At 36.2% G+C, this 26485-nt stretch overlaps 1 protein-coding gene across 4 annotated transcripts in view; it reads left to right on the top strand.

Moving 5' to 3' along the window:
* Positions 1–26485, top strand: part of GALK2 (galactokinase 2) — a 134787-nt gene that overhangs the window by 1989 nt on the left and 106313 nt on the right. For 2 of the 4 annotated variants that reach the window (XM_087427015.1, XM_004421559.3), the window contains exon 2: positions 25806–25894. In XM_087427015.1, coding sequence (XP_087283141.1) covers positions 25825–25894 — 70 coding nt within the window. In that variant the 5' untranslated portion in view covers positions 25806–25824. Of the gene's footprint in view, positions 1–8311; positions 8472–25805; positions 25895–26485 lie in introns of those variants that run through there. The other 2 variants (XM_087427021.1, XM_004421558.3) reach the window with 2 other exon arrangements.

A 26485-nucleotide genomic window follows, 5' to 3' on the forward strand; every position in this document is an offset into this window, starting at 1 on the left:
CCACTCTGGAAATTTGCTAAGAGCAGTTAAAAAGGTCTTCACAGTGTTTAGCATACTGCTTGGGTACACAAGTGCTAATGAATGTTTGTTAAATAAATAAACACGTTAATTTATCTTTCTGTGCAGGGAACACCCTTATATCTGTTTATATGCATCAGAATCTTTTCTGTTCTTAAAAGTCCATTTAAGTGTCACCTCATTCACATAGCATATCCTGAATACTTTGTGCAATTATGATATTCTCTGTTTCTTGATATCAATTTTATTCACTGATAAATGATAAAACAATTTTATTTTAACAGGGTGCATTGATGTGACATGGTGCCCTTGTAAAAAGTAGATCTTATGTTTTAAAATATATATATATTTTTTAAAAAAGCTTTATTGAGGTATAATTTAGCAGCTTTATTGAGGTATGTTAAACTGCACATACTTAAAGTATACTTCTCTTTTTGAGGTATAATTGAGGTAATTATACCTAAATTTGATGAATTTAGCATATGTATACACCTGTGAAACTGTCACCACAACCCAGATAATGAACATGTTTATCGCAGCAGAAGTTTCGTCATTGGTAATCCATTTTCTTCCTCTCCTTTCACTTTTCCCAGGCAACCACTGATCTACTTTTTGTCACTATAGATTAGTTTACATTTTTTGGAATTTTATACAAATGAATCATACAGTATGTACTCTCTTTTGCCTAGCTTCTTTCACTCAGTATAGTTATTTTGAGATTTATCCATGTTGTTGCCTGTATCAATTGGTTGTTTCATTTTATTGCTGAGTGTTCCGTTGTATGGATATACCACAAGTTATCCATTCACCTGTTGATGGATGTTTGAGTTTTTTTCAGTTTTTGGCTAATACAAATAAAGCTGCTCAGGATATTTGTGTACATGTTTTTGTATGGGCATATGTTTCATTTCTCTTGAGTAATGTGATAGACTGACTCTAAGGTGGTCTCCTCATTATCCATGCTCTTGGATAACCCTTTCCCCCTTGAGTGTGGGTGGGATCTGTGACTTCGTTTTTTTTTTTTTTTCCTGCTTAATTGAGATATAATTGACAAATAAATGTGACTTGCTTTTGACCAATGAGATAACAGCAAAGGTGATGTACATGATTATGTGTACATGATTACATTACACAAAATTATAAACCCATTTTGCTGGGAGAGATTCTTTCTCCCTTGCTGGCTTTGAGAAAGCAAGTGGCCATGTTGTGAAGGACCAGGTGGCAAGGAGGTGAGGGTGGCATCTGGCCAATAGCCAGCAAGAAACTTTGGCCTTCAGTCTGACAACCCACAAGGAACTGAATGCTGCTAACAGCCATGTGATCTTGGAAACTGGAGAAATCCTTCCCCAGTAGAGCCTCAGATAAGACTTTGTGAGACCCTAAAGCAGAGAACCCAGCTCAGCTGTGCCCTAACTCCTGAACCACAGAAACAATATGTGTATTGTTTTATACCGCTAAGTTTATGGTAACATTGTTATGCAGCAATAGATATGAATACAAGTAAATACCTAGTAGTGGAATGGTTGGATCATATGATAAGTGTATGTTTAGCTTTTTAAGAAACCTCAAATTGTTTTCCTAAGTGTTTTTGCTATGTTACACATCCATCAGTAGTATATAAGAGTTCTAGTTGTACCACATCCTGGCCAACACTTAGTGTGGTCAATTGTTTTAATTTTATCCATTCTAGCAGGAGTGTAGTGGTATAGCATTGTGGTTTTAATTTGCATTTTCTAAATGACTAATGTTGAACATCTTTTCATGTGCTTATTTGTCATCCATGTATCTTCTTTGGTGAATATCTCTTCACTTGTTTTGTCCACTTTTAAATTGGGTTATTTGCCTTATTACCATTGAGTTGTAAGAGTTCACCAACCAACAAGGATGGTGAAACCCCCAGGGATTAGTAACAGACTGGAAATCATTACCACCTCCTGAAGGCTTGAAGGGGCAAAGGGAAGAAATGGTTTTACTAGAGACCAGCAAGAGTGGGAGCCCTGGAAGAGGGACCTCCCAACAGCAGCCATGGTTATAGAGAAACACAGCTGCTGCCACAATTATGGCAAAGGTGTGGTGGAGTGTGTGTGTGTGTGGAGGGTGAGAGAATAAATACCTCAACTTGTCTGTTCCATTGCCCTCTAATATCCTGCCAGTAACCAACCCCAACCAGAAGCCAGAGGGTAAAGGAGCCCAGGTACAGTCCATAGACATCAGCCTCCAGGAGGATAGAGAAGAGTGAAGAATGGATCCAGAAGTCAAATGGTGAATAAACAGCACAACATTATCTCGTGCAATTCAGCTGTAGCATAAATTATATAATTCACTCAGGGAAGGAATTTTCTCTCCTTCAGAGACAAATTGGTGACTATCTATTGTTGTGGGAGCATATCCCTTGATCTTACCAACCAACCTAAGTGGCTTATCAAAATGTTTTATCGACCTACATTTAATACCCACTTCTTCCCGAGAGGAGTCCTGACAAATACAGTTTGCATGATCTCATTACATTTCCACTTTATAGATTGATGCCCTTGCCTAGTTGGTTCTCCTTTTAATCCACCTCAATCTCTTCAGATTAAATAAAATGATGTATGTGAATGCGTGGTGCTCACACATGATAAAGTACTCAACAAATGTATCATCTTTAACTCAATCAACTCCTCATACTAACTCTTCAGAATGCTCTATACCACGATTACATCTTTCATCTCTAAAATTACCATACGAGGAATATGCAAATAGAGGATAATTAGACCAGCTAGAGTTTTCTTTCCTTACATTGACTTTGACCTTGTAAAAAGGTCTCTTGTAAAAATGCAATTGCACAATTTTCACAATATTGTTATTTGCCATTTTGGTATCTCTAATGCCCGGTTGTTTTTATTTCCACCAAAATGGTGACCATACTTCCCTACTTTCGTGAAATGAACCCACTTTTCAGTAAGATGTACAGTGTGGAGGCAAAGCAGGGAGCTGACACAATTATACTCTAATTCCAAAATTGTCTTTGTTTCCTTCCTTTACTGAAATCTATAAATTCTTTAAGTATGTTTTGCATTAATCTTCCTGTGATTCCCCTGTGAACTAAAGGAGCACAGACAGTCCTCAACTGACAATTGACAGGAACAATTTGTGCATAGGAATGCTATAGCTGCACGCCCTTTGCTATTTCCCATGCAACCTCCTTTCCATCTTGGAGACCACCAGACTTCTGCTATTTAACAGAATCGCCTTCAAATTCCTGAGACTCCTGTTCCCCTCTTTTCGACTCCTTTTAAGCCAGAGATTTTCTCCATTTCCTCCAGCTTTTGCTTAGTTCTCAGATTCTGTACCTCTCTTTTCTCTACCCCAAAATACTGTTCCCACCCTCATCCCCACCCCCAATTAAAGACTTAGTTTGAGACTTCAGGGTTCTGGATTCTAAATGAGTTATTAGTACTATTACTGGTGCATTATGGCTTAGATTTACTTTTATGGATTGATCTGAGAATCCAAATTTTTTTGAAGATTTTTTTTGGCTATAGAATGCGACATGCTTAGATGTTGCAGGTTGTTTTGACTATTCCAATTGTTTCCTAGAAAATAAATCCTCAAATTATGCCAGTCACCTGAGATCCCTTGCAAAAGTATTCCAAAAAAAGGAGAAAAGAATTGCTTAAGATAATAATCATAACTCCTTATTGAGATGGGCAACATTGGATGGTTATGACAAGATGAAGAAAGTATTGTCAAGTTTTATCATCCTTGGTACTATATTTAGTTTCTGGATCAAGAAAATCAAAAGAAAGAACAACATATAGTTTTAAATTGGGGCGATTTATCTGCAATTTGGCCAGTCTAATGTATACTTTAAGCTTGAAATGGAAACTTCTAATTTCAAAATAAGTTAATCTAAATTTTTGTTTATGAGATTTCATTTTCGTGATGGAATATGCAGAATTTGTGCCAATTTTATAATCAACTCATTTATTTACTTAAATTTTAGTTTGCTGTAATAACAGGACCTTTTTGTTTATGTTTATTGTTGTATCCTCAGTGCCTGGAATAGTGCTTAGAATATAGCAGCACGTGATAAACATTTGTTAAGTGAATGAGTGATGATAGAACAAGGATGAAACATGGGATGTAAATTCTAGTGGTGGAGACATAAATACAAACATCAATAAATAATGTAGTTTCAGATAGCCATAAAGACAACAAACCAGATTTAGGGGATAGAGAATGACTGGAGGCAAGTTGGGATGGTTTTTAAAGTCTTCATAACAACTCTATGAAATTGATATTTTTATCTCCCATTTATGGAAGAAAAATTTCAGACTTGCCTAGGGGCACAAAGTTAGTAAGTGGTTGAACCACTCTAATCTAGGTTTGTTAATGTATTCCTTCATTAAACATTCCTTGAGTGCCTGCTAGACACTGAGCCAGAGTCTGTAAAACCAGAGTAAAACAGTTCCTGCTGTCGGGAGCTTAGAGCTAGATCTGCGCTGTCTAATACAGCAGCCGCTTCTTTCTAGTTGGAGTTGAGATGTGCTGTAAGTGTAAAATATACACTGGATTTCGGAGAGTTCTTATGAAAAAGTAAAATATCTGAGTAATTTTTTTATATTGATTATATTTTGAAATGACATTTTGGATATATTAGGTGAGATATATTGTTAAAATTTATTTCACTTATTTCTTTTTTATTCTTTTTAAAATGGCTTGTAGAAAATTTAAAATGACATATTTGGCTTATATGGTAGAATCTAATTTAGTGGGTCTGGGCCTAAGAATCTACATTTCTAATAAGCTCCCAGGTGATGCTGATGCTGCTGGTCTGAGGACCACACTTTGAGTAGCAAGGCTCTAGACTAGATAGACAAGAAAACACATAAGTAGTAACAGCACTGATGTGATCATTACTATGACTGGGGGAGAAGAGGGTGCTTAGAGGCTTAGTTGTTGTTTTTCACTCTGCAAAACAACCTATATTCTGTTAAGGCGTTTTTGCACAGCACAGACAATTTCTCTTCCTTTCATATTGATTTATAAAAGATTAGCATGTATATTTAACTACAAAAATATATATTTCTTTGAATCATGAGCTTATCTTTTGCCTTTATTTAAATTATTATATACTAGAGAGATGTATCTATTCTGTACTTATACGGATGAATAAGGAACATGGCATCGTTATAAAGAAGACACTAAAGAAATATATTATTTGCCATAATTGGAAAATACCCAAAGTAGGTCACTGAAGTAGATTCTCTCAATTGTGAACAATACTTTTTTATTATAAGTCAAAATAGGAAATATTTTCCACAAGTTGCACAGACTAAACCACAGAAATAACATTATTTCAGATAAATGGTCTGTGGTCTAACAGACTTAGTTTTGAAGGCAGAGATGGGGCCAGGGAACGGGGAAAATTTTTCAGAGGAAGTGATTTTTAAGCTAAAACCTAAACATGTAGGAGTTTGTCAGGTCTGTGTGACTCTAACACCCATGCTGTTACTTTTACTTTGGATCAAGTTTTTGTTTTGTTTCATTTTAGTGTTTGTTTTGTTTGGTACAATAGTTTATCTGGAGAGAAACTAATATCCTTTGAGGAGAAACAATGTCAAGTTTATTAATTAGGTTTCTGTTTAAGAATCTATCATGGAACACCATGTTAGTTTATAATTTTAGACTCTAAACATTATTGTAAGTGTGCCCATATGCAAAAAATAACTGAAAAGTTCAAGATTTGTGAAAATAAAAATACTGTAAAATTTAGACATTAAACATTTTCACTATCAGATCTGTCTAATAAGAACCAAAGAAATATCTTAAAATTGACAAAGGAACAATACTTTTCTACTTCATAGGGATTGTTGGGAAGATTTAGAGAGATAATAATGATTTACATAAGGTGCTTACTTAGCAAGAGGCCTGGCATAAGGAGGAGAGTATAAGAAAGTAATGTTAGTTTTGTTTTTTGGTTTTTATTCGGGGGTACTCTAGTAGTTTGAGAACAGGTGATTTGAAGAGAAATGTTTTATAAAAATTATAATGTACACATTTTAATTTGGGGACAAAAATTAGTAATTCAATAATTTGTTTTTAAGTGTACTTTACTGGGGTCTCACCAAAGGTCACACATTCAGAAGTAGGCTGGGCTGGGAGTCTGGAGACCTAGGTTTTAATTCCAGTCCCACTATTCCTTTACTCTTTCACTTTGGGCCAATCATTTCAAAAAAGGGAGTTTTACTAGTTGATCTATAAGGTGCTTTCCAGTCTGTATCAGTTTTGTTGAGACTGCAGTAGGTATGTATCCAAGACCCAAACTAGTGATTTGCCATCAGGTTTCATTTAGCAAAGTTAATATTTGGTCATTAAATACACATTCAATAGGAAACATTCTTTTATTGAAACAGAGTTTCCATAGTCATTGTGTTCATTTTAAAAATATTGTATAAAAATGAGTTTTTTGGGGACTATTAAAAAAAATATTTTCAAAGCTTCAAAACTGTTATTTTTTCAGTGCCTATGAAAGGATATATTAGAAACATATCTGAATAAAGAAATGATCTTTCCTTTTTCATATTAACTGATGTTCCTAAAAATTTTACGTTTTTTTCTCATGTGCTCTTTCCACTCAAACCTATTTACAGAAATGACAGTGATGCCTCCCCTTATTCAAGAGTAAAGCACAATAAGCATCATACTGGGATTTATTGGGGTTCAAAAACAAAAAGATATAATTGCTTCATTTGAAAGTGGGAAGGAGGGACTGAAATAATAGTGAGAAAGTAGCCCTGAGACCAGAGTAACTTTGTTTCCATGATGTTTCATTTACAATAACCCAAGGTGGTGCTGAAGGGCTGCAGCCCTTTAGCTACACTTGGATATTGTCAGTTCACACTTGAGCCTTCATCTATCTCCCCTCTCCTCTTCCCCGTCTTACATGACACACACGTATAGAAATTCTGGAGTGGCCACTTATTGAATCTCTCTGAGTTATGCTACTACATCTAGAGTGCTGGGCATGTTGGCCCAAACTTCCTCAGTTAGGAAACCTTGGGATAGGTGTATTGCTAGCTGGCTTCATTTGGGTTTATCTTAGCATTCTGAGGTACAAAGTGCACTAGAGAGTTAACAGACCTGAAGTTTAATTCAAGCTTTGCTACCAATTAGCAGTGTGACCTTAGGCAAGTCACTTCACCTTTCAGTCATTCATTCAGTTCATCTTACCTATTGATTAAAAACCAATCTGGAGGACACCCCGTGGTATAGTGGTTAAGTCTGGTGCACTCCGCTTGGGCGGCACAGTTTGGGGGGTTGGGATTGCAAACGTGGACCTGCATCACTCGTTAGCCATGCTGTGGCTGCGACCCACATGCAAAATAAAGGAAGACTGGCACAGATGTTAGCTCAGGGTGAATCTTCATCAAGCAACAAACAGAGGAAGATTGGCAACAGATGTTAGCTCAGAGCGACTCTTACTTACCAAAAAAACCAAAACAACAACAACAACAAAAAAACCCCCACAAAAACCAATCTGCCAGGTACTGTTTTAGGTCCTGGGGATACCCAGTTCCTATCCCCAAGTTGATTACCTTCTAGTGATAGTGATGGTGGAGGTGATGAGACAGACAAGAAATACATACAAAAATAAATATGCAGAATTTGTGAGAGCTACGAAGGAAAGAAAATAGTAACATAGAGTGATGGGGTGGGGATGGTGTGCTTCTTGAGATGGGGCATCTGGGATTTCTCTAGGTAACTGAAAAAGGAAGGCATTGAGCTGGATACAAAGAGTTCTTGCAGTTTGAAAGGCAAGTATTTTCTTCTTTTCATTATTAGTTGTGTTCTAGAAAGGCCCACCAATCCCTCTATTCTAAAAATAAATGCAAATATGTTTAAATCAAGTGCTGCATCAATTTTATACTGCCTGATTTTGAAATAATCCACATAAGAAGCAATAACTAAACATTTTAGTGTTATTTACGGGAGTAGCTGCTGGTCATTAAAGAAAAAAACCTCGAACTTAAAAAAAAAAAAAAAAAAAGAACCTGAGGCGCCAGGTTATAACTCTGTACCCAGACTTGACCCCGGGGCGCAGAAGGAAAACCTCCCTAGTCGGATTCGCACGTGCTCGGCACAGGGGCTCCCGTGAGTCCCCGGTCCCAGGAGCTCAGAGCAGCACGGTGGCTCTACCTGACAGCTGCCGGGACGGCACGGAGCCCCCGAGCCCGGGGAGGAGGAGCCATAGGCGGGGCCGAGTGGAAGCAGCCACCTCAGCGAAGCGACAGGATTTCCGCAGTGAGGGCCAGTGTCGCCCGGAAGAAGGGGCTTCTGCCGCAGACGTCTCGTGATTACCTCGGAAGTCTTGCTTCGCCAGTTGAAACTGCAGCAGAAAGAAGGATCTAGCGAAATATGGCTACGGAAGGCCCTGCCACGCGTCGAGTCCAGGTGGCAGAACATCCCAGGTGGGGGAGAAGAGATGCCGCGCTTTGGAATCGCCTGGGTTGGCTAAGCGCAGATAGTGTCCGGGGCTTTTGTCTCTTCACTGAGGCGCTGCTTTTGCGCCCGGGAGCGGACAGAATCCTTGGAATGTTATGAGGCCTCGTGGCTGGGCTTGCAAGAAAGACTACGCTGCACACACTTTCCACCTTCACTCCTACCAGGGGTTGTGTTTTGCTTTATTTATGCAGATCCTTCTTTTCCCTTTCTTGCTGAAGGTGGTACTCTCTGCTGGGCTTTAGCAGAAACGCCCAAGTTAACTTTGAACCCCTTCTCTTTTTGTCTTGCCTGCCAGCTGCTTTTTAAAGTCCCTTTCTACAATATTCATTGAAAACGATCAAACGTGCAAAGCAAAAAACAAAACAAAACCCCTTGGTCTCTGCATCCTTTTAAATCGTGGAATCTATGAATTGTCACTTAGGGACTTAATCTGCTGCCAGTACCTAGCTACAGAATAGCTAATAGCTTATTGATACCTAGCGGAAGATCATTTCACTTGAGGGCATCTTGCAGATACTTTGTAGAAATACTTACTTCTGACATAGGACTGAAATCTCAGAATGAAGTCCCTAACCTACCTATTAGCCCTACAGCTTTTCTAAGGTTGGCTTCTCTTCCCTTTTGCTGTTTCTTTCTTTCTTTTTCTTTTTCTTTTTCTTTTTTTTTTTTTTTTTTGTATTTTGAAGCATTTTCTTTTCTTTTTCTTTTTTTTATTGTGGTAACATTGGTTTATAACATTATATAAATTTCCAGTGTACATCACTATATTAAGATTTCTGTGTAGTGCTGTTTATAATTTTTACATTTTTCCTCCTATTAACTTTTTTCTCTAACATGAAGTCCTCAAGTTCTCCCTAGTTCCTAACTTATGACTATCATGTGACAGTTGACAATATTAGAACTTACTAAAACTTGCAAATGCTTTTTCACCCTTAAGTCAGCAGTGGATCTTCTGTTATCAGAAAGAAACATAAGTTTTGATCATGGAGACCAGCACAACTTCAGACTACTTGTGAATGTCTCTGGGTGTCAATATACTCTATGGAGGTCCTTGCATAGTACTGTTGCCCTTATATATTTGAATGAATTACTACACACTGTTGAAGACATGTTTCAAATAAGATTCATGAGGAATTTGTTAACATGAAAATAATCTGGCCCCTTGTAGTTTAGTCTTTTACATAAAACATATCCATGTATAAATTTCTTCTGTGTTTCCATTTTGTATGATTTTAATCATAATGCTCAATATTTCTATAGTTAGAGTGCAGGGGCGGGGGAATGGTGGTAACATGCACTAAAAGTGAAGAATTGTTTACTAAATCTCCTTAGAGTTGTTTCTTGCCTTTTATGACTTTTACAGTATTCATTCATGCAGTAAATATTTCTTGTTAATATTTGTTGTTCTGTGCTAGCCACAGGAGAGATCATAATAGTAGTCAGAAAGTGTGTACTCTGCCATTTTCTTGTTTTTCACTTGTGCATGCAATACAATTATTAGCTTCAAGCAGTGTTTCAGCCACTAATTCATTTTAGCAAGGGAGAGTTCAGTTAAATCTAGATAATTTATCTGTAAATCCACCCACGCTGAAAGGGAAAAAATGCATGAGGGCCCTGAGGATGGACTTGTGGAATTCCTGCTCTTTCTCTAGGATGCCTCTTCAACTCCACAGGACCTATGATCCTCTGAGTAAAGGTGCTAGTCAACCACATTATAACATTTTAGTTAAGTTAATTTCTTTTTTATTATTTTTATATAAAAATAAATTAGAAATAGAAGTTCTAATTTTTTTTTTCCTCCATCCCAATCTTGCATTCTCCCTATGCTGTTAGACTACTTCAGATTCCACTGTTCTAGCTTTCTTTGCATTCTTAGCAGTGGTGTCTCTTCTCTTTTCCTTCTCTTTGGGATTAAGTTTTAAATTGTTGGATTACTATTATTTTTTGTAACAGCTTTATTCACATACCATACAGTTAACCTGTTTAAAGTTTACAATTAAATGGTTTTTAGTATATTCACAGGATTGTGCAACCATCGCCATAATCAAAGTTAGAACATTTTCATCACCCCAAAAAGAACCCTGCATCCCTTAAGCTATCACCTCCTGCCCCCACCCCCAGCTCTAAGTAGCCACTAATGTACTTTCTATCTCTATAGATTTGCTTATTCTGGACATTTCAAATAAATGGAATCATTTAATATATGGCTTTTTGTGACTGGTTTCTTTTACTTAATATAAGGTTTTCAAGGTTCGTCCGTGTCATAACATGTTATCAGTGAGTCATTCCTTTTTATGGTGGAATAATATTGCATTATATGGATATACCACATTTTGTTTATCCATTCATCAGTTGATGGACATTTGGGTTGTTTCCATCTGTTGGCTCTATGAATAATGGTGCTGTATGAACGCATTCTTAATATGAAAGATTTGGATTATTTAAAAGTATATTCAATAAAGCCTGAAAATCCCAGTTTCTTTCCTCACTGTAGTCTCTGATTCCTATCTTTTGCTGCCAATTCTTAGTTCCCTTCTTAGAAGTTATCCATTTGGTTTTTATCCTTGTAGTATCCTTATAGTATCATTTTATCCTTATAATATCATTGTTACCATTTTTTATAACAACGATATTATATTCATGTTAAGTGGAATCATATTTATTTTTCTGTCACTTACTTTTTTTTCACTTAACAATATTTCTCAGAGATCCTGGCATATCACTCTATACAGATTTATTTCACTGTTTTTAAGGGCTAAAAGTATTTCACAGTATGAATACCATTATTTATTTTACCACTCAACTGTTAGAGTGTACATTTAAGTTTACAGTTTTTCACTTTTACAAACGATGCTGTGGTAAACATCTTTGTACATATTTCTTTAAGCATTTTTGTGAATGTTTCTTTATGCTCATTCATGGAAATGGAATCAGGGTCAAAGGTAATGAAAATTTAAAATTTTGATACTTCCTGTCAAATGGCCCTGCATGGAAAGATGCTATTAGATTGTCCATTTCTTGTTAGTTTTTAGGAGCTCTTTGTGTATGTGTGTATTTTTTGTATGAATGTTTGTGATTTTGGATATAAACCATTTGTTTTTTAATATATATTATGTATATTGTTCCCAGTCTAGCACTTTTCTTTTAACTTTATGATGTCTTTTGTGTAGGCATTTTATATTTTATGCAATATAGTACAGTGTTGAATGATAGCACCCTTGTCTTGATTCTGATTTTAATAGGAAAGCTTCTAATATTTTGTCACCAAATATGGTGTTTGCTGTTTCTAATATATAGCCTTTATTAAATTAAGGACATTTCCTTCTTTTCTAGTGTGTCAAGAGCTTTTTATTTAATTTTAAATTTTATAAAAAGAATCAAGGAATGGTTATTGAATTTTATAATTTATTTGCATATTTTAAGAGGATCATGGAGTTATACAGTTTTCCTCTTTTATTCTGTTAGAATAATGCATTTTTTGTGTGTGTGTGTGTGAGGAGGACTAGCCCTGACCTAACATTCGATGCCAATCCTCCCCTTTTTTCTTGAGGAAGATTGGCCATGGGCTAACATCCATGCCCATCTTCCTCTACTTTATATGGGACGCCACCACAGCTTGGCTTAACAAGCAGTGCATCGGTGCGCGCCTGGGATCCGAACCTGTGAACCCCGGGCCGCCACAGCGGAGCACGTGCACTTAACCGCTGCGCCACTGGGCTGGCCCCTAGAATAATGTGTTTTAATCAACATATTTCCCGATACTATCTTCATATTTCTGGAATAAACTCTATTTGGTCACATATACTATAAAATAATGTATGTTGGATTAAATTTACCAATATTTCATTTAAAGTTTTTTCTATCTATTTTCACAAGTGAGAGTAGCCTATAGTTTGTGTTTTGGGGCTATTCTTGTTAAGTTTTTTTTTTTCGGTGAGGAAGATCAGCCCTGAGCTAACATCCATGCTAATCCTCCTCTTTTTGCTGAGGAAGACCGGCTCTGAGCTAACATCTATTGCCAATCCTCCTCCTTTTTTTTCCCCAAAGCCCCAGTAGATAGTTGTATGTCATAGTGGCACATCCTTCTAGTTGCTGTATGTGGGACACGGCCTCAGCATGGCCGGAGAAGTGGTGCATCAGTGCGCGCCCGGGATCCGAACCCGGGCCGCCAGTAGCAGAGCGCGCGCATTTAACTGCTAAGCCACGGGGCCGGCCCTATTCTTGTTAAGTTTTGGCATCTGGGTTATACTGGCCTCCTAAAATGAGATGGGAGGGCTTTCCACAGCTTCTGTTGTTAAAACCATTTATAAAAACAAAGGATCATCTTACTTTAAGGTCTGACAGAACTAACTCATAACATTTTATGGGCCTTGTTAAGGGGATCATTTCTGACTACTTTTTCTGTTTTCTGTTTCTCTTCTGTCAATTTTTAGAAATTTGTATTTTCCTAGAAAGATCACCCCTTTTGTCTAGGTTAGAATTTTTAAAAATCTCTTTAGAATCTATAGCTGTGTCTTATTTCTAATATCGATTTTATATAATGAGACTCAGAAAAGTTTTTTTCCATATTATTGTTTTTATTAATGAGCGAGTTTGTAATTTTTTTGGCCAAGTCTGCTATTTTTCCCCTAGTTCATTAAATTCTACTTTTATCTTTTAATTCATTTTTTTCTAATTTCTTTATTGCTTTTTTGCTAGCTTCTTGTGTTTTATGCATACTTCATTTATTTTCATTATTTCTTGTTTTCCTATGTTCCTTGAAGGCTAGAAAATTTTCTCTGAGTACCATTATGATTGCTTCTCATAAGTTTTGACATATAAATCCCTCATTTTTTGGGGAGTGAGGAAGATTGGCCCTGAGCTAACATCTGTTGCCATTCTTCCTGTTTTTTGCTTGAGGAAGATAGTTCCTGAGCTAACACCCGTTTTTTGTATATGGGACGCCAATCTTCCTCTACCTTTTGTATATGGGACGCTGCTGCCACAGCATGGCTTGATGAGTGGTGTGTAGGTCCGTGCCCAGAATCCTAACCTGTGAACCCCAGGCCACCAAAGTGGAGCACGCATACCCAACCACTACACCACTGGGCCAGCCCCACACCCCTCATTTTTATTTTCCAAATAATTGTAATTTTGGCCTTAATCTCGACTTTTCGTCAGCTTTATCTTCTTGCTCACTAATTGGCTCAACACTTCATTCTACTATGCAGCCCATCTATTATTTTTATTTTCACCATCGTGATTTATTTTCCAAGATCTCTAATATAATTATTGTTTCATTTTTACATTTGAATTTCTGATCTGGGAGGAATTTATTGTGATGGAAGGGGCAAAGTAGGGATTAAAATTCCCTCTCCTTCCTCAGTGGCAATTATCCATACTTTGAAATGCCATTTTAATGTACATTAAATTCTCAAATATAACAGTTATAATAACAAAATAATTATTGCATGTTTATAAAATTCTCAAAACAAACCTTGTGGTGAGTTCTATTATCCTCCTCAATTTGTAGCTGAGGAAAGGGAGGCATAGAACGACTCATGTAAATTACCATTGTAAGGGAGGAAAAACTTTTCCTCTACCCTCTTAGGTTTAGTGGGGGGGGGGAGGGGCTGTGAATTACACTGACAAAAGACAGATTAACAGGAGAAAATGTTTATTTCACATGCACTTGGTGACTTCGCAGAAAAAAAGTGAAAACCCGAAGAAGCAGTTAAGTCTAAGAGTTTGTATAGCATTTTAACACAGAATGATAAATTGTGAGAAGTGATTAGACAAAGGAAAGGGGTTTGGGCTTCTAGGGGTAGTAAATTGTGGGCAGGTGTCTATATGGGGGAAACTAATGGAAGCTAAGTGTTATTTTAGTAAGGTTTGTTTATGCAGACTCAAGTCAGTGAGGTTTCCAGTAATAAGAGTATCTCTTGATATGGGGGAGGGGAGTGCCTTGTTTTTAGGCAGATAGAGGGAGGGTAGAGAGCTCCTCCTGTGTCTGCTGTTTCTTAATTACCTTCAGCTCAAAATAATCCTTAGGCCAAATGGCATATTTTGGAGCAGCATATTCTGATCCCCTTCACTATAAAAATACATATTAACAACCAATTATTCTTAAATTACTATTAAAAATTAATATTTTCTCTAATGCCATGACTGGTTATCCTGATATTGAAGAGGAAACAGAAGCACAGATACGGTAGGAGACTTGCCTAAGATCACAATGGCAAACTAAAGATATGTGTCTTGTCTCCTGAAATTTTAATTCATTTCTCTCTGCAGTTAGCCATATGGTCACCCTGGGGTCCTCTGAGAATCAGTCTTTACAGTAAAAATCCATTTCATTCACTACATTCATAATTTTGTTTCTCAAGTTCTGTTACTAACGCTGCTGTTAAAAAAAAGTGATCTTAAGTCAAAAGAGCATTCAGAGCACCAGATTCAGCAATTTGGGTAGTGATATTTTGGCCAATTCTGCCTTTAACAATGTGATCTTTGTAGGAGCTCTTATTTTCATACTGGAAATGCTCATTGTACTCTTTTGGGGGAAACTACTTTAAGTGACTACATTTTAAGAGATGGAGTATTGCTTGATCACCCCAAGGTGGTAAAAGTACATCTGCTTCCCCTATTATAGCCAGACTGCTTCATTATTAGAGGATTAGGTATAAAGTTTAGAACAACACTGTGCACTTCCGTTCTTTCTATTCTTAGAGAAGAATACTTTCCTTGTTTCCTTTTGTAGCCTCCATGCATTCGAATTTCAAAGGTAGGAATGTTGTCTGGTAAACCTCTTGGTGATGAAGCAGTTGTCACAAGACATGAACGGGCTGTTTTCCTGAGGTAGTCTGGGAAAAAGACAGAAAATTTCATAACTCAAAATCATTTTATTAAAACACATTTTAGGAGACTTATTCTAACTCTGCTATTAGCACTTCATCTTGTTTGTGTTTGTGGTGCTTATAAAAGCAAATTAATAAGGATTCAAGTTCAACAGAACTTGAATTTTGTCAGTATATGATTTTCGCAGGCAGAAACATTAGCCCCTATTGAGGCGAATAGAGTTATGTAAGCCGGAAAACTGGGAGTTATTATATGCTTCTCCCTCTTTTGCACATCTAACTGGTCACCAGTTCCTATGGGTTTGACTTTCTTAATATTACCTTAATTTAATTTTCATCCTTCTTCTCTATCTCCACCACTATTGTACCCTCAGCCTTTCTCTCTAGGTTGACTACAATGGTCTCCTATTGGATTTCTTTGTTTCTGCTTTTCCTTCCCATGACCCACCTTCCATACACTTCCTGGTGAGCATTTTCAAGCATGAAATCCGTCCTATCACTCCATCCTTAAACACCTGCTCACATCCATTGCCTGTGTGTTAAAAGCCAGGTTCCTCAACATGGCATATAAGGCCCTTTAAGATCTGGGGCTTGATTACCACCAGCCTCTCTCCCGATTTTCTCTTCGGATGTATTTAAAACCCTAATTGTAATTTTCTGAATGCAGCATGCTGGGCCTTTTCATTTCATCTGCCTAGAATGCTTCGCCCCATCCCACTTGTCTGACATCATCCTTTAAAATTCACTTTAACTGCTGCCTCTTTGGGGTGCCTTCTCTAACTTATTCTCCCTGTTCTGGATTATCTTACCACCTACATTCTCTCCTATAGGGGCTAAATAGCTTTTCTCTGTGCTCCCAAAGGACTGTATTTGTCTGGTTTATCTACTGTCACTCTGTATTGTACTTTTTAGCTTACCTGTCTTTCTGTTCTGCCAGACTTTTATATTCCAAGGCCAAGGATGATTATTAATTTCCTTTTAAGAAGTGTACTTAGTAAAGCATCAGTAAATGTTTCTTTTTTAAAAAAAAATCTTTATTTTGAAATAATTTCAGACTTACAGAAAAGTCAAATTTAGTAAAAATATTACTGTATATTCTTTTCCCAGATTCCTCAAACGTTAACATTTTACCATATTTGCTTTATCATTCTCTCTCTCTCTTTCTGTTATATATTTTTTCCTGAACAGTTTGAGATTAAGTTGAAGACATGATGCTTCTGTAATTTTAAATACTTGAGTGTGTTTTCTAGAAACAAGGACATTTTCTAACATAACCAGAACGCAGTGATCAAAATCAGGAAATTAATGTTGTTACAATATTATCTAATTGACAGACCTCAAGCACCACCAATTATCCCACTAATGTCCTTTATAGCAAAATAATAATAATTTTTTTTCTTGGTCAGGATCCAATCTAGGACACATGTTGCATTTAGTTGTTGTCTTTTTAATCTTTTTTATTGTGGAACAGTTCCTCAGTCTTTCTTTGTATTTCATGACCAGTTATTTTGTAGAATATCCCTCCATTTGTGTTGTAGGAAAAAATTGTGAAAAATTTTGAAATGGGCCAAAAGGTTACAGGATATCTCCAAGGAGAACCAGAAGTTGCCTGGCGTACATTTCCAGGTTATCTGATTTCTATGTGGCTCTGAACCTTTCATTATATTCAAGCTCTTTTACAGCTCTGTAGATCATAGAAAACTGATAGCCGTGTAAATGGTTCTTGTCCATAGAAATCGCAGGTTGTGTTTAGTGGAACGCGGTTGATTGTTGCTCCTTGCTACTACGTAGTTCTGCTAGTTGTTGTACCCCTTTGTAAATTCATTCCGGGATTCCTTATCTGACTGTATATGAGTGGTGCTTTGGAGTCTCCTACAACAGGCTGTAATATTTTACTGGTTCTGTCATTAATGAGATAAATAAAATCTTTAACACATGTTCCTTTTATATCTGTATAGGAGCCATGATTATACCTTAAAAAATTTCTCCTTTAATAGTTTATCTACTATTTCTTCATGATTAGGTTCACTTTATTCATTTTTAATAGGAATACTACAAAAAAGTAATTTTGTTTTCTCAGTACATCATATCAGGAGGCACATGATGTCTATTTGTCCCATTACCAATGCTGTTAACTTGGATCACCTGGTTAAGGAGATGTCTGCCTGGTTTTTCCACTGTCAAGTTATTATTTTGTCTTCTATAATTTGTATCTTTTGGTAAAACTTTTAAGAATAGTTTAGTATTCTGTTTCTTATCAGACTTTCATGTTTGAGCATCCATTGATGATCCTTGCTTGAATCAATTATTATTAAGATGGTCACCAAATGGTGTTTTCTTAGTTGTTTTCATATTTTTTACATTTATTATTTGGTGTTCTAGTGAAGGAAATGTCTTTCCCTTTTTTCCATTTATATATGTCAGTATGGGCTCATCTATTTTTATTTTATTCTATGGGTTATAATATGTTACTTTTATTACTATTTTGATTCTCAAATTGTTCCAGATTTGGGCAGTGGGAACCTCCTTGTGTGGGCTTCCTGTGTCCTTCTGACACGTCACTGTCATTGTTTGAGCACGTCCTTACTTCCTGGTACAGCAAGATGTTCCAGGTTTGCATTGTACTGTCTCTGCCCCAGCTCTGGAATCATTTCTTTAAAGAGCTCTGGTTTCTTTTGAAACCAAGATCCAAACACCACGGCTGTTCATTGCTCTCGGAATGTTAGTGCTTCTAGGCCATCTCAGCATCACACTTTGCTTTTTTGTTATAACAAAATATTCTGGAAATCACTCAATAAAAATTTCTAGAACCTGTATTCTTTTTTATAGTTTTTTAAGTACTTCCTTTTGTAAATAGGCCATACTTTATTCAAACACTTTCCTGTGTAAGAGTGTTTAGGTTGTTTCCAGTATTTTGCAATTGTAAACAAGTCTGCAATGAATCATCTCATTCATATGTATTTTCATTTTGTTGGAGGTATAACTTCAGGGTAAATTCTTAGACATAGGATTGTGGGGTAAAAATTAACGCCAATGTATTTTTGTTAGATTTTGCCCAATTCCCTTCCAAATGGGCCGTACCAGTGTACGTTCCCAACCCACTGTAGAAGAGTGCCTCCTTCCTCAGAACCTCACCAACGGAATGTGTTGTTAACTTTTTAATCTTCACCAATCTTATAGTATCTCAGTGTAGTTTTAACTTGAATTTCTCTAATTTGATATGTTTAAGATCTGTTTATAACCTACCTCTTATTATGAATTTTCTGTTCATATCTTTTGCACATTTTTTCTATCAGGTTTTTTGCTTTTTTCACTCGATTTTTAAGAGTTTTTTTTTAAAAAAAATAAGGACTCTATCTGTAACATATATTGTAAGTATTTTCTCTTAGTTTGCTTGCTAGTTGTTTTTTGACTTTGATTATGATAGTTTTTGCCATGCAAAAGTTAAAAAATTTTTTTTGGTGAGGAAGACTGTCCCTGAGCTAACATCTCCTGCCAATCTTCCTCTTTTTGCTTGAGGAAGATTGTTCCTGAGCTAACATCTGTGCCTATCTTCCTCTATTTTGTATATGGGATGCCACCACAGCATGGCTTGATGAGCGGTGCATGCCTGGGATCTGAACCAGCGAACCCTGGGCTGCCGAACCACTACACCACTGGGCTGTCCCCTAAGAATTTTTATGTAGTCAAATTTATCAAATTAAAAAAAAATTGCCTCTGAATTTTGTGTCATATTTAAGAAACCTTTCTCCTACGCTTGTGTTGTACTAAAATTCACTTGTGTTTTCTTCTAGCACTGTATGGTTTTCTTTTTTACGTTTAGACTCCTGATCCATTTAAGGTTTATTATTGTGTAAGATATGAACCTAATTTTATCTTTCCCAAACGTTTAACCAATTGTACTAGCACTCTTTATTAAAAAGTTCATCTTTGCCTCATGAAGATGACACGTTCATCATACACTAAATTTCTGTATGTAGTTAGTTGCGTCTATTTCTGAACACTTATTCTACTGAAGTCTGCTTGTCTATTTATGTTCTGGTACGTCACTGTTTTCATTACAGAGGCTTTATACCATGTTTTAATGTTTGGTAGGTTGCTCCTCCCTCATAGTTTTTCTTTTTTAATGTTTTCTCCACTATTCCTGCATATTTGTTTTCCACATAATTTTTTATATCAACTTGTTTACCTCTATAAGAAAAGCTTGTTGGTATTTTTTGGGGGGATTGCATTAAATTTATTAATTAACTTGGGGAGAATTTTCTTTATGATGTTGAATCATCTTGTCCAAAAACAAGGGTGTCTTTCCATTTCTTTGAGTCTATTTTATGTCTTTCAAAAGTGTTTTAAAGCTTTCCTCAAAAAATTTTGCACATTTCTTCTTTGGTTTATTCCTAAATATTTAGTCTTTTTTGTTGCTATCATGAATGAGGTTTTCTCTACCTAATTTCTCTTCTGATTGATCATTGTTTTTTACATTAAGGCTATTCATGTTTGTATATTCATTGTATATCCTGTTATCTTAGTGAATTCTTTTATTGTTTAAGTTGGTTTTATCATTGTTTCTCTGGGATTTTCTAGTGTCCTATCATATCATCTCCAAATGGAGATAGTTTTACTTCTTTTGTGGTTCTTAATTGATTTCTTTTGTCTAATTGCATTGGCTAATACTTCTGGGGTAGTGTGGATTAGATGTGGAGATAGTGGAAATGTCGCTAGTATTTCCCCATTATGTAACTATTGGATTTAAGACCAAGATATATATAATCATGTTAAGATCAACATCTTCAGGAATGAATTTTATTGGAGGTTTTTCAGCATCTATTGAGGCAATCCTAGGATTTTTTTTCCCCTTAGATTTAACATGATATATTATTTTTATGGATTTTCTTAATATTGTCAACTTTGCATTCCTGGAATTAATCCCACTTGCTATGAATTATTTTCATAATGTGGTGTTATCTTATGTTTGATAATATTTTAAGTACTCTTGCATCAATATTCGTAAGTGACATTTGTCTGTAGTTGTATTTTCTTGGACTATCTTTATTTAGTTTAGGTGTCAATGTTACACTTGTTTCATAACAAGAATTAGACAGCTTTCCTTTATTTTTCAATGCTCTGGAACAACTGATGGAGCATGTGGGCCATCTGAGGTTCAAGCTTGGGTAGAATTCTTTTGTGAAAACATCTGGGCTCACCACATATTGTGGGGTGGTTCTTTGATACATTTCTTTATTTCTTTTATGGAAATGGGTCTGTTTTTGTAAATTGTATTTTCTTGGGAAATTATCCACTTCCTCTAGGATTTCTGTTGTGGCCATTCCTTAGAAACAGGATGGACCCCCACCCAAAAATTTAGTTTGGCTGTTGAGAGTGGTAATACCTCTCAAACAAGAGGGTATGAAAAGGCTTATTATTCACATAATGAGGCTTTCTGGGGAGGGCGGAGCAAGCCACCCAAGCTGGCCAAAAATGTTTTGAGAGAGAAAGGAACGGAGATTAGCTTGAGGTTTTTATGGTGATTAGGAAGTGGAGCTTGGGTAAGGATTTGTACGTGTGGTGTGGTTTGGCTGGTGCCAAAAGAGAGAGTACCTGGGCTTTTTTATCAACTTGCTTGGTGTGAGGCAGAAGGGGGCAGAGGGAGCATTGAAGCTTAAAAGCCGTCAAACATCAAACAATGGAGTTGGATTCTTTATTATAATTTCAAATTTATTTGGATAGAGGTCTACAAAGTAATCTTTTATGATTTTTAAAATCTCTTCTGTTTAATATTATTTCCTTCTTGTTATATCTTATTTTGTATATTTGTGCTTTATCATCGCCCATTTTCTTAACTCATTAGCTAGTGGTTTGTCTATTTTGTTAATTTTTTTCTAAAAACCCAGGATTTTAATTTGTTAATTAGGTCTACTGTTTGCTATTCTCCACATCATTACTTTCTACTTTTATCTTTTTTGTGTCTTTCCTTGTGCTTTCTTTTTGTTTATTTTGTTGGTTTTTTTCCTAGCTTATTGAGCTGAGAATTTAGTTCATTTATTTTCATTCTTTCATTTTCATTGATAAAAGTGTTAGGGCTATAGTTTTTCCTGACTGCTTTAAATGTATCTCATAGATTTTGATATATAGTGCTTTTAATATTACTATTATTATTATTTTAAGAAATTCTGTACTTTCAGTTCCTTTCCCCTTTCTCTGAACTGGTTTTTTTACTTCATTTTGAACCGGTTTTTTAGTTCATTTCCTCCTTCACTGAAGAGTTAAAAGGCACTTTAAAAATTTGCAAGTTGGAGGACTTTTTTGTGGTTTGATCTTTTTAATAATTTCTAGTTTTATTATATTGAGTTTGGAGTGTTGTTTTTAGCACTTTTATCTTATAGAATTTACTGATATTTCTTTATGACCTGATATATGATCAATGTTTGTGAATATTTCATGTGCTCTTGGGCAGTTATATTCCCCATTATCAAGGTATAGTGTCAAATATATGTATATATCCATAAAATCTACTTTATCAATTTTGTTGTTTTAATCTTTCTTTGTCCCCCCAATCTGTTTTTATACTGAGAAGATATCTTTTTTTTTTAAAGATTTTATTTATTTATTTATTTTCCCCCCAAAGCCCCAGTAGATAGTTGTATGTCATAGCTGCACATCCTTCTAGTTGCTGTATGTGGGATGTGGCCTCAGCATGGCCGGAGAAGTGGTGCATCGGTGTGTGCCCGGGATCCGAACCCTGGGCCGCCAGCAGCGGAGCACACGCACTTAACCGCTAAGCCACCGGGCTGGCCCTGAGAAGATATCTTACAGTCTCTTATTATTAATGTATTTCTGTGTATATTTCCTATAGTTTTTGCCTCATAGAAGTGGTTGCAGGGGCTGGCCCCATGGCATAGTGGTTAAATCCAGTGCGCTCTGCTTCAGTGGCCTGGGTTCCCGGATTTGGTTCCCAGGAGCAGACCTACACCACTCATCAAGCCATGCTGTGGCAGTGACCCACATACAAAATAGGGGAAGACTGGCATGGATGTTAGCTCAGGGCTAATATTCCTCAAGCAAAAAAAGAGGAGGATTGGCAACAGATGTTAGCTCAGAGTGAATCTTCCTCACCAAAAAAATAAAAAGTGGTTGCAGTTTCATTTGGGGCATTTGTTAACTCTTATCTTCATTTTGAATTGCTGCTCTCTGCATTAAGAATTTTCCTTCTATGTACTTTAATGCTCTTTGGCTTACATTCTATAATGTCTGATATCAGGATTCCTGCCTCTGTTTTCTGATTGTTTCCATTTGCCTGGAATACCTTTGCCTGTTCCTTGATATTTGGTCTTTCTGAATCACTCTGTTTTAGCTGTATTTGTAGACAGCATGTAGTTCAGTCTTGTTTTTGGAGCCAACTGCAAATCTTTTTGTTTTAATAGATGAGGTAGGCATACTCGCATTTATTGAAGTGACTGGTATGTTTGATTTCAGCCAGTCATTTTATTTTGTAATTATGTGTTATGATATAGTTTCTGTGTTTATCTACCAGTTTCTTAATCTATCTGTTTTCTTTGCTCTTTTATTTTTGTAGTTTCTTTGGTGTTTAGGAAGATTTATATTTTTCTTCTGTTTGTTACCTTGTACTTATATATCTTTTTTAATACCCTGAGAAAGCAGGGGACTTTTCTTATTTAACCTTTTACTATCTGCTTTGTCAGTCAGTTTATTTTTTTTTCATTGAAAAACACGAGCATTTTAAATAATTCTATCTAGAATCTGACAAATAACCTAAGTTGTTTCAACTCTTTCTATAAAATGAAGGCTGCAGGTCAGAGAGCACCAAGGTTTATCAACAGCATCATTAAAATCACCCCAGTGGTCTAACAGCACTTCCAGTCCTGATACTAAACGTTTAATTACCTACCATCTCTCATGGCTTCTAGTGAATTCTTATTTACATGCTGGAAAGTAGAAATGGTACTGAACCCAGGGACCAGGAGATGATAATAACTACCATTTATTAAACAAGTACTTCATGCCAGCCCTAGGCTAGACACTGTTTTTCCACTACCTTATTTAATTTTCCAAACAATTCTATGGGATACATATCTACCCCATATAAAGTTGAATGAGGTTAAGGAATTTCATCTTGTGGTGGAAAAGAGGTTTGAGCCCAGATCTACCTGACTGCACAGGACATGATCTCTCTAGAGCATTTTTATTTGTTTGTTTAATGGTTTAATAATATCCTCGTATATGCTTATATCATAACTTTAAAAAAATTGTTGCTTTGTCATGCTTAATGGTATCTTTTAACTTTTACCTATTGCCAATATAGCAACCAATAAGTTTATTCTATTTTCATCTTTTCTTCTCCCGCTCCTCCCATTTTTAGGTGGGTGGACTTTTTCTTTCTGGTGGCGCTTTTAGATTAATCTTAGTTTTGCTGGCTCTCCTGTTTTCTCTTTCACCCAGTTTCTTTTCCAGTGGCTCACAGTGGTTTGTCTTTCTTCCTCCCTTCCTTCCTTTCTTTTTTACTTATAGGTAATTTAAAGTTTGTGCATTCTGTCTTCTAGTTCTACTAAAGATATGGTTTTTGTATCATTTACTTGTTCTTGTTCTAAATTGTTTTGGAGGATATATGGGGAGACAGATTTAGGTAGCCACCGTTATCCACATCTGCCTGGGTGTCCACTAGATGTGTCTTGAATGATGTGCTAGAGATGTCAGTTATTGTCTCCCTGCCCGTATCTTCTGTTGTCATCCACAGCCTCTGCTGAAGGGGTAGACCCAAATGATCATATTTGTAACTAAAACAAGTGACCTTGTTTGGACCAAATAGCCTTACCCTCTTGGCCAAAAATAATTGGACCAGGATGGATGCAGGACCTGCCAACCAGGTCCAACTTTGCCAACCAGATTATCTTTTTTAAGGATTTTAATTAAGGGACACAGAGGCTTCATCAGATAGTATAGGACACTGGAGCTGTTAAGTCCTGTAGAATTGAGGCCACAGTGTCATGAAGGCTGAAGATGTGGAGGAGCAGAAACTAAGAGGCTCACAGAGGCAACTAGAATGTGAAGGGCACCGAGCAGAGAGAAGTGGTGAGGGTGTATCTGGAGGGATGAGAGAATGAGATGTGAAAAGAGAGAGCCAAAGACACTGATATAAACAGAGTTTCTGATGGCTCTCCAATTCCTAGGAATCCATCTTGAATAACTTCCAAGAATATTCAACATATCTTTCTAGCCTGGTAATAAATTTCCTTTTTCTTGAGCTTTTTTTGGTGTGATTTTCTGTTTCTTGCAGCTAATTAATCTTTAAGATCATTTAATTAATTAATGAGTGTCTTGAATGTGGTAGGCTTTAATAAATATTTACTGTCCTGATGTTGTTAGCCGCAATATGAGGTGAGACTACAAACAGTGGGGGGTATTCATAGAAATGACTTGAGATGATTTAACAGTATAAAATTATTAAATCTATTGTAAGAGTTTTGGATCTGGAAGAGACCTATGAGGAATATCTAATTCAAATTCTCTAATTTGGGAAGAAGAGAGAGAGAAAAGAGAAGAGAGACCAAGAGAAAATGATTTGCCAAACTTTGGCTTTGAATTAGAGGCTCCATTGGAAGTAGAGCTGTGGTCTCCTGATATCCAGTCTAGTTTTCATCTGACTACCTGTACTGGGTTGAATAGTGTCCCCCCTTCCCCAATTCATGTCCACCTGGAACCTCAGAATGTGACCTTATTTGGACTAGCAGCTTTACATGTGTAATCAAGTTAAGATGAGGTCATACTCAATTAGGATGGGCCCTAATCCAATAAGACTGGTGTCCTTATAAGAAGGAAAAATAGAGACACAGATAGAGACACACAGGGAGAATTCCATGGGATGACAGACGTAGAGATTGGGAGTGATGTAGTTGCAAGCCGAGGAATGCCAAGGATTGATAGTCACCACCAGAAACTAGAGAGGCAAGGAAGGATTCTCCCCTAGAAGTTTCAGAGGTGCATGGCCCTGCCAACACTCTGATTTTGGTCTTCTAGTTTCCAGAACTGTGAGACAATAAATTTCTGTGGTTTTAAGTCACCAAGTTTGTGGTACTTAATTACAGCAGTGCTAGGAAACTGATACACTACCCCATGCTACTTCTTTTAGTATAAAGAAGTTCTTCCCTGATTGTCATTGAAAAATTATACAGAAAGTTATATTCCTTATAACTGAAGGAAATAGTTTTTTCTGTTGGATACATCAATCTTAAAGTTTTTACTTTTCTGTGTGCTTAGCTATACTCTTGTGTCACTTAGGGGGTTACAGTATTGTTTCATCCTGGAGTTTTCAAGAAAATATATCAGTCAAAGATTTTGCTTTTATTTTTTTTAGGGTCAATTAATGGTGGTAGGTATATGAAATATGTGTGTGTGTGTATCTTAAGGATTTTTCTATTATACGGATGTTCTGAAATAGTCTACTCTTGTTTTCAGATTGCTGAAGCTAAAGGAGATGTTTCACTCTAAGTTTGGATCCATTCCCAAGTTTTATGTTCGAGCACCAGGAAGAGTTAACATAATAGGTATTTCAGAATTTCCTTCTCTTAATTTTTTCCTCCTTTAGTAAGATCCAAATTTTTTAATACATTTTTTTTTTCTGAATTTTTCCCAGGAGAACTGAAAAAATAAAATATTTCACATATATCTACTATAGCAAGATAAGCTTTGCATAAGGAATACACTATACTTTCATCTTTCCCAATCCATGTTATTAATGTTAATTTTTTCCATTCATCTTTAAAATTTATAAATTTCTTGAAATCCTGTTGTTAATATTGTTTTCATGAGAGATGAAAATCTTTTTCTGTGCTGCAGGTTAAATTGTTAGTTTATGGTGAGTAGATTGACGGTTTTACGTTTGTTCATTGGATTAGAAGAATACTGGGAAACTCTATAATTCCTTGCTTTTAAAAGTTTGGTGACCTGAAGAATGAGTAGGTTTTATCAAGAGAAAATGAGATGGGTAACTGAGAAACATCCAAGAGTCAAAGGAGGATTAAAAAGAAAACTTTCTAAAATGGAAAAGGTAAACATACAAAAAAGTAGTTGGAATAAAATAATCAACTCCCATGTGTCCAACATCCAGCTTTAATTATTATCAACTCCGGCAACTT

Source organism: Ceratotherium simum, chromosome 3, assembly GCF_057802395.1.
Source record: "Ceratotherium simum simum isolate JZ-2026a chromosome 3, ASM5780239v1, whole genome shotgun sequence".
Classification (NCBI taxonomy): Eukaryota; Metazoa; Chordata; class Mammalia; order Perissodactyla; family Rhinocerotidae; genus Ceratotherium; species Ceratotherium simum.